The sequence below is a fragment of the Diprion similis genome, chromosome 1 (genome assembly GCF_021155765.1).
Source record: "Diprion similis isolate iyDipSimi1 chromosome 1, iyDipSimi1.1, whole genome shotgun sequence".
Classification (NCBI taxonomy): domain Eukaryota; kingdom Metazoa; phylum Arthropoda; class Insecta; order Hymenoptera; family Diprionidae; genus Diprion; species Diprion similis.
Genome location: NC_060105.1, coordinates 8,259,742 through 8,272,366, shown reverse-complemented (window position 1 = coordinate 8,272,366; position 12,625 = coordinate 8,259,742). Strand labels below are relative to the sequence as shown.

The 12,625-nt window shown below is 38.7% G+C and overlaps 1 protein-coding gene across 20 annotated transcripts in view; it reads right to left on the bottom strand.

Moving 5' to 3' along the window:
- LOC124407472 (ankyrin-2-like) overlaps positions 1–12,625 on the bottom strand; it is a 99,509-nt gene that overhangs the window by 48,034 nt on the left and 38,850 nt on the right. For 19 of the 20 annotated variants that reach the window (XM_046883772.1, XM_046883690.1, XM_046883729.1 and 16 more), the window contains exons 3-16: positions 5,397–5,498; positions 4,330–4,462; positions 4,026–4,189; positions 3,645–3,800; positions 3,378–3,506; positions 2,898–3,095; positions 2,526–2,822; positions 2,243–2,440; positions 1,814–1,960; positions 1,569–1,718; positions 1,158–1,298; positions 835–990; positions 652–750; positions 88–285 (exon numbers count right to left, since the gene is read on the bottom strand). In XM_046883772.1, coding sequence (XP_046739728.1) covers positions 88–285; positions 652–750; positions 835–990; positions 1,158–1,298; positions 1,569–1,718; positions 1,814–1,960; positions 2,243–2,440; positions 2,526–2,822; positions 2,898–3,095; positions 3,378–3,506; positions 3,645–3,800; positions 4,026–4,189; positions 4,330–4,462; positions 5,397–5,498 — 2,268 coding nt within the window. The remainder of the gene's footprint in view (positions 1–87; positions 286–651; positions 751–834; positions 991–1,157; positions 1,299–1,568; positions 1,719–1,813; positions 1,961–2,242; positions 2,441–2,525; positions 2,823–2,897; positions 3,096–3,377; positions 3,507–3,644; positions 3,801–4,025; positions 4,190–4,329; positions 4,463–5,396; positions 5,499–12,625) is intronic. The other variant, XM_046883738.1, reaches the window with a different exon arrangement.

The following is a 12,625-nucleotide window of genomic DNA, read 5'->3' as shown; positions in this document are numbered from 1 at the left end:
ATACTTTATACTTTTACAAACTGGTTGCTAGATTTCATTCTATCGATTGCTTTCATTTTATTAGATAAAAGCTAGGATTTTGCTCACATTGGTAACTGCATTAGGCTTTGCTTTGCTCTCCAACAGCAAATTAATAACTAGGGTATGCCCCTGTTGCGCAGCTTGATGCAATGGTGTATAACCGGCACCGGTACTGCTATCGACACCTGCTCCCGATCTCAGCAGGAAACGTACCATTGCTGCTTGACCAAAATGTGCTGCTACATGCAACGGTGTGTAACCAGCCTATAAAAATTAGCAATTACAATTGTATTGATTGTCACTTCCTACGGTAATTAATATACTGAATTTTTCATTCCTATGAACTGATTTTTTCTAACTTGACTGTAAAATAGACTACCACCTATTCGAATGCACATGATTGTTTGTGATCAAGAACCAACTCAAGAACTTTGTGTGCTACTGATCGTAGAAGTTCACACTAGTCTGTACAAGGCTAATTATGACACTCATTATTGAATTTGTGACAATTCTATTAGATCTAACACGCATAAACATATAGATATATACCTACATGCTGAACCAATCGTAGTGTTGCATATTTCGATAATAACGTTTCGATTCGATTATAGCTATTTCAGTGTATCTTACCTTCGTTTTCGTATCAATTTCAGCTCCATTTTTGACCAGGATGGACGCAACGTTAACTTTGTCCTCTTGTGCACACAAGTGTAATGGTGTTAGACCATTCTGTAATTAATATGTAAAATAGATACTTAATATTCTTGACGAAGTAGGTAATTAAACGCAAATTATGCGATGCAAGGGTAGTACCTTCGCTTTGTGATTTGTATCTGCTTTGTGCTCAATAAGCAAAGTTGACATATCGGTATGACCCTCCTGAGCACTCAGGTGCAAAGGTGTGAAACCAGCCTTTGATTCTGCGTTTGCTTTTGCTCCGTATTCTAATAGTGTTGTGGCGATATCCATCTGTGTATCATGAAAATTAAGAATAAATAAGTTGGTGTAAAGGAATCATTGATCATTTCATGAATTACTCGATGTAATTAGATATTTTCATAGGTATGAAATAATCTATATTCATCACTACTACACAAGTAAATAGACTTGACATTATAAATATTCAACGAGGGTACCTGATTTTTACGAGCCGCAATGTGTAACGGAGTGTGACCATTCTTAGCCATTGCATGAGGAGAAGCTCCCTTGTCAAGAAGAAGTAGGGCCACATTCTGATGGTCGTAATGGGATGCAACGTGAAGCGGTGTGACTCCATTCTGAGTTGTTAGTTACGTAAGTATGCATGTTAAAAAAGTGTAAAATAACGATACGACAATCAAAATTATACAACATTTGGTTATCCATGTGGAGTACGATATTCAAAAAATTTAACACAGCAAAGTTTTAGGCTTGATAGTTGCTAATTATTTAATTACACTTTGCCAAGCCTCTGTTTAATGTACTATATAAACAGATTAAGGAAAAACTCTAGGATATTTCCAAAAATAACATATATCGTTATAATAATCAATATTCCTAGACCTCACCTTTCCTTGAGCATCGACAGGAGCATCTTTCTGCAGCAGAAGCCTCGCCACATTCATATTTCCATATTTTGCAGCAAGGTGCAACGGTGTGAAACCTTTCTTGGTCGTAGCGGTGAGCGATGCCCTATTTTCAAGCAAGACAGATGCCACCTATAAATGAAAGACGTAGTAATCAACGTGACAATTCTTCCACTTGCAAACTTCAGCCATAATTGTTATAATCGATTTTCATAATAATTACACACCTCTTCCTGGCCTTCTTTAGCTGCAATGTGAAGCGGGGTATACAAATCTTTCGTAGTCGCATCAACATCCGCACCGTGTTGTAAAAGCAGCATCACAATGTCAACGTTACCCAACCGTGATGCAACATGTAATGGGGTTTGGTCTTCCTGTAAAAAGATTGTTGAAAGTTATCGAATTAGAAGGAATTCACAAGAAACGACCCATAAAAACCGAGTAACTGCAAACAGTTTACTCTAACAAATCCCACATACATAAGTAGAAATTCAACTATCTCGCAGTGCAACAGTGAGAAAATGAAAAAATATTTCGGAATTTGATAGCACGTTTGGATCAATGTTCGATTAAAACAAAAAAAGTATTCAGATATATTGTTGATTAACAAAAAAGTATCGGTCTTTCCGCTCTGTAAAAAATTGAAATATCCTTACTCTCGCTCTGGCATCAACTAGAGCTCCGTTTCTTAATAAAATCCTGATGATGTCGGTCTGATTTGCTCTAGCAGCCAAATGCAGGGGGGTTTCTCCCCGCACAGTTGGAATATCTGGACTAGCATCGTGTTGAAGTAAATAGATGACAATGTTCATGCATCCCATGAAGCTTGCAACATGTAAAGGTGTAAGGCCGGACTGAAAAATAATTTCATCTCTTTAATATGAAGCTCATAAAATTGGGATTCTAATCTATCACACTCATATCTAAGAACACCTATACCTCTGTCATTGCTTCAATGCTGGCTCTGTGTTTAAGAAGCAGTTCAACGACTTTTATTCTGTTCTTTTTACAAGCAATGTGAAGAGGTGTAAAACCATTCAAGGCTCTGGCATTAGGGTCTGCATTTCTGTCGAGTAAAAGTTTAGCTACTCGAACATGTCCGCAATGAGCTGCTACGTGCAACGCAGTCAGATAATCAACCGTCACATCGTCGACCGGTGCTCCGTGGTAAAGTAGAATACGAGCAGCATCAACGTGATCACCTTGAGAGGCCATGTGCAGTGGGGCAAGTCCATTCTGAGAAATGGAATATTTGAAATGGGAGTATAAAATAAAGACGTCTTGGACAATGTTGAATTCCTGGTAGGTTACCTTCGTTTTAGAACCAATAGGTGCTCCATTTTCTATTAGTATATCTACTACTTCGTGATGACCAGATCTAGCTGCGCAATGAAGCGGCGTGAGCCCGTCTCTCGTTTTTGCTTCGATGTTCGCATTTTTGGACATAAGCAGATTCACCATTTTTATTCTCCCCCATTTTGCTGCGACGTGCATTGGCGTTATATTATGCTGAAAATCAAGTTTCACTGTTATCAGATACTCATCTCAACAAAAATCTCTATGCCTAATACACCTAACAAACACATTTTGTGCATAAAACATCACTGAAAACAGCTGAACCATTAATACAACTAGTAAGACTGCTTTGTGACATGTACCACAAATGATACCATATATGGGCTTGAGGTTCTGAGAGTAATGACTTATTTCGGAACGCTATAAGTCAACGAAACTGCACAATTCGTCGTTTGATGAACTGATGTTTGTAATTGATGTTTCAGGTCAGATTACCTTTGCGGTGAAATTAACTGCTGCCCCTTTTTCATAAAGTAGAGAAGCTATCCTGTCATTGCCGTAATGGGCTGCAATGTGAAGGGGTGTGAAACCACTTTTTGAAGTAACATCTGGATTGTGATCGTTCTGTAAATAAAGCTCAATGTAAATCAAATGTTATAACACATGACAAAACGAATTTTGATTGCTTTTGAATATCGAATTTATCTACTTTTTCAACATTCTTTCTTATAAACAGCACGAAGTAGAAGTAAAAAGGTTTACTTGTAAAAGCAACGCAGCAGCTTTGCAGTCGTCTTTCTTTGCAGCAATGTGAAGAGCTGGTAGACGTACTTTGCCTCTTGTATCACTTTCGAGTAGTACCGCTACTACTTTGTCGTGACCCTGTTGCATAGCCACAGCCAATGGCGTAAATCCATCCTGTGAACACAATTGCACGATTAGAAAATGTCTCTTTATTTTAGGATTCATTGAATTTGCAAAATATACAACATACGTATTCATAAATTAAAATGCAAGGTTGTGATGTTTTAAACAATCTCAGTTTGCTGGTGCTTTCAGATTGACATGAAGGTAATTCAACAGGAATCAATCAATTCTATAGAGAAATATTTCAAGTGAATAAAAAAACATATTTTTTCTTACCTCAGTGGCAAGAGTTTGGTTAGCACCCTTGCTAAGCAAAAACTTGACAACAGAGTCGTGGTTTTCTTGGGCAGCCATGTACAGCGGTGTGAAACCATTTTGTGATTGGGCATTGACAGAAGCGCCACGTTGAATGAGCAAATGTACAACCTCCTCTTGCCCAGCTGAAGAAACAATGGAATTGTGTTTCTTATTAAATAAGAATTTCATATCAAGACATTAATCAGTTGGTATTCTTTCAGCAGATAATTTTCATCGCTTGAGGAATATGACACAAACTGGATGAAATAGAATATTGAGTTACCGAGTGAGGCGATATGCAGAGCTGTATTTCCTTTCTTGGTGGCAGCATCTACGATAGCTCCTCGGGTTAAAAGTTCTCTGACTATTTCTATGTGGCCATCCTTAGCGGCTAGGTGCAAAGCGTTTAGACCATTCTGTAATATAAAATGCTTTTATTAGATACCGCTATTGGATTGGATACAGTAACGTAAGAAAATGATTGTCAATAAGCACCAAAGTAGTAATTCTCACAATTTAAAGGCACCAAACTTGACTATAAGAAAAACAACCACACTGGAGACTTAGAAAATTTCAGATACCCAGAAAGTGTAAGCAATTCTTTCACTATGAGATTTCATATTCGATTTAACAAGATTTTAGATGTGTGCGTGTATAAATTACGTTACAAATGTGTTGAGGGTCAAGTGGGTTCAAATGTATTTCTGATGGGTGAAGTGAATTCAATCGTAGAATGTAGAATAAGGCTTCAATACCTCAATGATGATACGGTATGTTACAAATATGATTTGGTATGTATTTTAATCGATATTAACATTTCCATAACACCGAGGAGAACCGCCTAAGAGGTTATAATAGAGAAATTCGCAGTATATACGCTAGTTTTTCGAGAGTACGACTTACATTTTTACTGAGTTATTTCCAGAATAAACATATCGTTTTCAACGTCAGTCTGAATGTAATAACAAATAATGCAATGCATTAGAGGCACTGATTAGAAGCGAATGAGTTTAATATGGGCAAAAGACGTGATGCGTGTTGCCTGCCTTGAAGCTGTCAGGTGCTTTTTTGAATTCGGTTTTTATCTGAACATAGCCATCATCGACTTCGCTCGATTGCGTAGGAATCGCAGAAATGAAGAGTGGCTATATTCCGACTGGTACTGTTTCGTCTGTTTCGCGAATTGACTCGAAGCTAGCGAACGCACGTTCGAAACCGAACTAGACAAATACGTTCTACGAGACAGTTACCCGTTGTTTGGGGAATTGGGTATGATAAGAATGAAAAGCGAAGGAAAGGTATCGGAATGATACACAATCAAAGAGATTACCACAAAACAATTAATCTTACAGCGTTAGAAGCATTTATATCAACTCCGGACTCGAGGTACTCCAAAACTTTTTCCAGTTGTCCCGCTCTCGCTGCCCTGAGGAAAGCTGTACTTGGATCACTCTGCAACATAGAAAAGTAAATTATGTAGGTAAGTAGATATTTTCATGTACGCGTAAAATTTTACGATTCTTATAAATATCATGTCTATATCGTCTACTACGACGGTAGTCCATCGGTCTGAACTAAGCTGTCAGTGATGCTACGTCGAAACAAAAAAAAACTGATCCGCGCAAAACGATCGTCGTATTCATTTGTTTATTTTCATCAAGCAAGCTTAGCACGCGTATCGGAAGGACGAGACTCGCAGTCTTAACTTAGATTGGAAGGAATCCGCGTGTTTCTGTAAATTCTGTGACTCTGTAAAACCACGTAGGTTCGTTTACAGACCGTGAAGCAGCGGAAGGAGCAGAAATAAACATTCGTGCAATGCTTCAACCCCTGCAAAGGGTGCTTGAGTGCAGTGGAGGGCAGGGTTTCTCGTGATGAAGGGTTTTATCAGTCGGTTAGGGTTGCGTTGTGGTCTGTGGGTGCCGTGCAGTCTGAAGTGACGTCACGGGGTAAAGGAACTCTTCTCCCCCTGCTCGCCACCCTGAACCCTCAACACTCGGCTTACCCTGAGTCTAGACTCCGGAATTCGATGCTCTAATACGGATTAACACGACCTGAAACTGCAATTTTTCGGTACGACTATTTTCTCTTTCTAAACGTTGGGGGGGGGGGGGGGGGGGGGTGTCATCGGTCATTTGTAGTCTAAATCAAGAATTTTGTCCAGATTTTGCAGTAACTTTGGCCGCCATTTTGAATTTATGGTTCCAATCAAAGTTGTAGAGAATGAAGTTTCCTGCAAGTTTAGTTTTGGCCTTTTTTGGTAAAAAGTTGAAAGTGGTCATGAATTGAAGATGGCTGCCGAATCTGCTGCAGAATCTAGTGGAACTAGTCTGGATTTAAACGTCATGCACGCTTTTTCGATAGAAAGGGGCGAAGCGGGTTAATCGAGACTGTGCAGGTGTGAAAAAACGGATATTCATTCGTTGAATCGTTTACGCCAGCGCAATTTTCCGCAACGTAGTTATACTTCGCGTAATTGCGGGCAACGACGTGATCGACGAGTGACTTTGGAGTTGCGTCATTCCTTCAATCCTTCGAACGCGATCTAATTACAATTTGATTATGCAATACCCTGTCATTGAGTTCATAAAAGCACGGCGTAATCCTGACGTACGAAACAAACAATCCTACAGCTCCGCTCTACGATGCCCTGCAAGTATAGGAGGTACGATCGAGGAGGGAAGAAGGCTCGTCCAGATTCGCCCACTGATCTCCGTAACGATTCAACGCAGTCTGTTCAGCTGTGTGAGGTGAGTCAAACTTATTGATACCAGCTATATCTATTTCTTGGTTATACAAAGATGAAGTGGAAAAAATAAGCACGCAAAACTTCTTATTTCACTCGATTTACAAGCCTTGTGTCAGGTTGAGAACCTTGGGTATGACGCGTCATCATTCTTGGAGATGTATAATTTTCTTATTTTTAATTCCAATAAGGCGTGAGCGGTGCTTAAATATATCTTAGCGTACTGTAATCGATCTTTTTAGCTTATATTTGTTAATAACTTATTCTTATAGACCTCCGACGTTCGATGACAAACGATCTTTTATGCGTACACTGTAAAACAATAATTGAAAGTTGGAAAAGTTGGAAAAGCGATTGAAACTTCAGGGTGAAATTGCCAACAAGTCAGAATTGGATGCGATGCAATCAACGCTGAAAATCGCTATTAGTTACGCCATTGTTCACCGGTTACTTCCTGGATCCTACCCTCCTATATACCGTTGAATTCTTTACACAATTCGTTATCTTGTAACTCGATTAAAGCACGCGTACCGAGTTATCAATGCATCATACGTCATATATTACCATTGATTATCGGCACATGCTTGCGTGTATTATCGAAGTTTATGAAAAGCATAGAAGGAAATGAAAAGTGAAAAGATTGAACAGCGAAAGACCGGACAACATAATGAGCGTCGGAGTTTATTTACGTATGAATGTGGAGTGAAGCCAGACGTGTGCATCGCTCCCGTCGCCTGTAATCAATACACTCGATGCTGCATAGCCGGCACCGAAACGCCGCTGATACGTGTTTCCGTTTATAGATTTATGGATCTCTCTGCTTGGTTGTGCTTCTACAACGCACGGAGTCGGTGAATAATATTTTTACAACCTGCAAATCTTAGCCAAACATATATATGAGGTATTCCATCCCAAGTGTGTAAGCCCGTGACCCTCACCCTCTCGGATTTTTTTGATTTTTTTTCATATGATCGCATTGAGTCTAAAAGACACCCTCATATTTTTTTTTAGATTTTTTCAAACATCCCTTATTGAAAAAAAAAAAATTAAAAAAAAACGCCATTTTTTTAAAGTCTGAATAAATTCTCAAAAAAAACCGTGATAACATATAAAAATTTTCAAGCTATCACCCGTAGTGGGCAGATTTTTTAAAATGTGTTTTACAGGCTATTAACGTTCACAAAATTCCAAATAATTCTCAAATAGCTCACCTTGAGCAGATATTGAATTATTTTGGTACTCAGAATGAATTTTATACTATCAATTATGAATTTTATATTCATTTTGAGTACCGAAATAATTCAATATCTGTTCAAGGTGAGCTATTTGAGAATTTTTTTGGAATTTTGTGAAGGTTAATAGCTCGTAAAACACATAAAAAAAAAATCTGCCCACTACAGGTGATAGCTTGAAAATTTTTATATGTTATCACGGTATTTTGAGATTTTTTTCAGATTTAAAAAAAAATGGCGTTTTTTTGAATTTTTTTTTTTTTTTCTCGAAATAAGGGATGTTTGGAAAAATCTAAAAAAAATATGAGGGTGTCTTTTAGACTCAATGCGATCATATGAAAAAAAAACAAAAAAATCGGAGAGGGTGAGGGTCACGGGTTTACACACTTGGGATGGAATACCTCATATATATCGCACCTTCGTATCTTGCTGACGATGATTTTTACGTTCATACCGAAATTTGCATACAGAAAAAATTAGCTGCTGCTTGTTTTTCGCAGGGTGAATATTATTTTTAAAGAAAAAAACTTCATCTTACCGAGACGAGGCTCCGGAATTCGAGTCGTGTGTCTATATACATATATACGTATACAGATCCTTTGCAGAGTTCTGGCTAACATCGCAGCCGCTTCTATTTCCGTTTCAAAAATATGTAATCAATGGAGTAGATCGCGTGTTTTCTAACCGTGACGTAAATTACTTAACAGTCTGAATAAGTGAAAAATATCGGGATCTTACGTGTCTGCCAATTTTTTACTTTATTTCTGTCGGCACATGTCATGCGGTTGATGCAAAGCAACTGGTTCTCATCTTGATTGGATTCAATTTTTTTCCGCCTTGAAATTAGCAGGCGAAAAGTTTACTCAATTTCAGAATCACTATACAGCTGATATTAGTACCTACTCGAAATTCCTGAAATATTTTTCTTCACTTACTATACAAAATAAATGCCGAAGGCGAAATTAACTCGTTTGAAAAAAAGAACGCTGTATAACGTCCCGGAAACGGCGCTGCAGCAATAACCGTATATTATGAAATAAAAAATCACGTTATTCCGTTACTCATGTACGTATATGTACATTATACAACGTCAACAGTTCGAAATTATTCGCATGAATAATTATTATCGCAGGCTTGATTGTATATTTTAATTTTTTTCTTACATTCCTCTGCTTGCTATTGTTTTTTTTTTTTTTTTTTTTTTTTACTTTTATACAGACAAAGATTCAAATCATAGTAACGTTTTAGCGAATTTCTTTACTAAATTATAACTTTAAGTGTATTATTATTTTTGTCTTGCTCCTTTTCTCGTAATTTTTTACTTTTTTTTTTTTTATTTGTTTTTTCTCACCTTAATACACTGTGTAAACAGCGCATTTTTGTTCGAAGTGCGAATTGTCGGTAAAACGCGTGTGTCAACAAATTTAGGATTCGGCCATCGGACAACTGCACTGGGAACGATAATAATGCGCTTTATAGACGTCGTTAAAAGCCGATATTAGGGTGAAGCGCAAAACATGACTACAGCGGAGAGAGTATAACTATACATATACGTGCATGTGTGGTGGTTGTATGTACATTGTACAACATATGGTCGTCATCTGTCGTCAGTTTGGAGTTGAACCACGGTACCCAGCATCGTATAAGGTATACCCTAATTGCAAGGGTGGATCTAACCCAGAATCATGCCTACTTTATCATGCGTTTGCCAAAATTTTATGCGTATATATACGAACCTCGTCGATACTCCGATGTCCTGCACTATGCAGTGATTAGAAAGCCGGCGAATGGATAAAGTAACTCATTCAATAACACACGTCGTTTCATGTGTATATACATGTATATACACGTGTACTATAAATCTGTTTTACGGTGTCTGTATGGTTCTGTTTATCTTGGTCTAATTTCAGCCGTTAAACGGTCTCTTATTCTCAGTTCGTTGAGCAATTAGAGTCTGAGATTGGTTTCACTTTTCACTGCCAAGGTAATTACTGGGAGGAAGGGGGCTTTCGTAGCCTGGTGATTTGTCAATCATTATACTAGTACACATGTGTACCTGGTACATGTGTTTTTATATTTTTTAATATTGTCGTATCGGTTCCATTTAATGTACTGCAGTATAGGTAGATATGTGTTACACATGTATGATTGTATTACGAGCAACGAGATGACTTTGTTTTGGTATACTAAACCAGATTAGATTCCGATGTAATTGCAATACGCGTAATAAGTACGCTAATAGCATGATTGATCAAAATTAAAACCGTTTGTACCCTGATGAAATGAAAATTGCTCGAGGATTCACTCACGCTCTGTATCTCCACCAGCTGAGCCTATTTTCACAGTTATAGATATATTATCGTTTTGCGAACACTTGGATAAAACATAGCGTGCATATATATCAGATTCGTATTCATATCTGATTTTACTTTATTTTGGACTGGAATAAAATGTGAAAAATGATCGTTCCGAAGGGATGCTTTTACAGTTTTCAACAATAAATCATCGATCCGATTATCATGGTTTATAATTGCGAAACAAATGAAGATGAGAGGAAATTTGATTTTCATATCATTATAGAGTGAAATCGTCAAATTTAACTTTTTGATATCGCATGCGCGGTAGAATCGCGTCATCCCTAATTAACCAGACGACTTCCTCCCGCGTGAGTTGTTAAATGGCATTCGCACGTACACAAACACTTTTCATTTACTCTCGTGTACAGACGCACTACACGAGGCAGCGTATTCACCGAGGAATAGTTCGCGCGTGACGTGATCATTGCGCGTCATCGCCAACCCGGTCTCGCCTGCTTACTCAGTTATGACATTCGTCTGATGGTGGGTCGGCATCAGCATCAGCATCATCATCATCATCATCATCATCATCAACAGAGAACCAGCAGCAGCAGCTACTATCAGCAAGCATCGTGACCGTGTCTGCACACCCATACAATCCTATATACACTGAATTGTATGGTGTAAACGATGCAAACGAACACGCCTTCGCCCCAGCAAGAAGGTCAGGATGTTGCCAATCGCCCAAGCTCCGCAAGTCCTTGACAATCATTCTGTGTTTAACGTTGATTATCGCACACCACTCGTGCACAATCTGCAAGCTGCAATGCACAGTTTGATTGATCGTTACAGGTATGCAGGTACGATACGCGCGTTACGCAAACTTTCTGGAATAATCTCTGATTAGATTGATTAACATCTCACGTGTATCATACATGCAATGCGTGTATGAATGAATTTATAGTTACAGTTTGAAAGGTCGGCGTATGCACGTTATAAAAGGTTTTCCCAATTTATTTAAGAAAGTATCTGATTACGAGACATTTTTTAGTTGCTTTTCGTTTAATCACAATCGTACAAAATGTATCGTATACATATCCACTTGATTATCGCATTGTATGGTCTACAGCCTTGAAGTCATTAGACCTTCCAGTTCCTCTCGAAAGCGTTAATTTCCTGAGGGCTCGACGCCCAGAGCCGATATAATACGAGGAGTATATTTCTGGTGAGAAAATGGGACGAAGGAACATCTGATCTTGAAATTACCTCAATTTTTTTTTTGCCTACTTTTTCTTTTATTTCGACTTTTTTTAAGGCGTTGATCAATTCTCTTCAACACTTGTAAAAGCGCAACGATTATTATTGCTATATTTTCGTCGTTATGTTACCGTAATATATATGTATAAACAGGGAATACAATCGACCTGACTTAACGTGCAACCTGCGATATTGTTGCGTAATCGAATTAGTGCATCAGTTCACTAGTCGGATGAACACATAAGCGGTAAGACGATCTGTAGCCGATAGTCTTCGGCTCTTTTCCACACTCTTTAGCGTGAATATACAGACACACGGATAAGACGAGGTAATGAAACTCTGATGGAGTCGCGGTGTCTGTTACAAACTCTTTAGAAACCGGACATTGGAGGCTTCTCCTCAGAAGTCTGCATCGCAGCAGCTATAGGGCGAGACCGAACGACTTGGCGTTAGAGAGTCTCGAGTGAAAAGAAAGTGAAGGAAGGGAGAAAGAGAGGGGCTGGAGGAAACGCAAGAAAAGAGATTTGAAGGAGGAAAAGGATTAAGACAGAGAGGAAAAAAGAATGCGTGGAAAGAAAGGCGATGCAAGATGAAAGATGGGAGATAAAAAAGGAGAACCGCGTTGCATGCTCCGCTGGCTTCGACGTCGTTGGCGTCATAGACCAGAGGGTAACGACCAAGACCTGCCGCAGCAGCTCATCGTCAGCTTGGCCGTTTTCCACGAGGACGTTGCCCGACGAACTTAAATATTTACGTACGGAAGCTTTGGTAACTCGTATCTGGGGATGTTTTTCACGAGGGAGGTTAAGCTGCAGACAATAATTACCGTCGAAATAGCCGAGCAGGCTAGACTAGGATAAGGAAAAACTATGATCGTCGCTTTATTCGATTCGACGCTTTCGCTGTTTTAACAAGTTCGGTATCCCTTGCAAGACTGTAACCTTAGAAATTTACACTTAGTGAAGCTTTAATTATAACTAAAGACCGACTAAAGTTTCGTTTTTGCCTGGAAAATTGGCCGAAACTAGCGTTCCGAATAAATTAAAG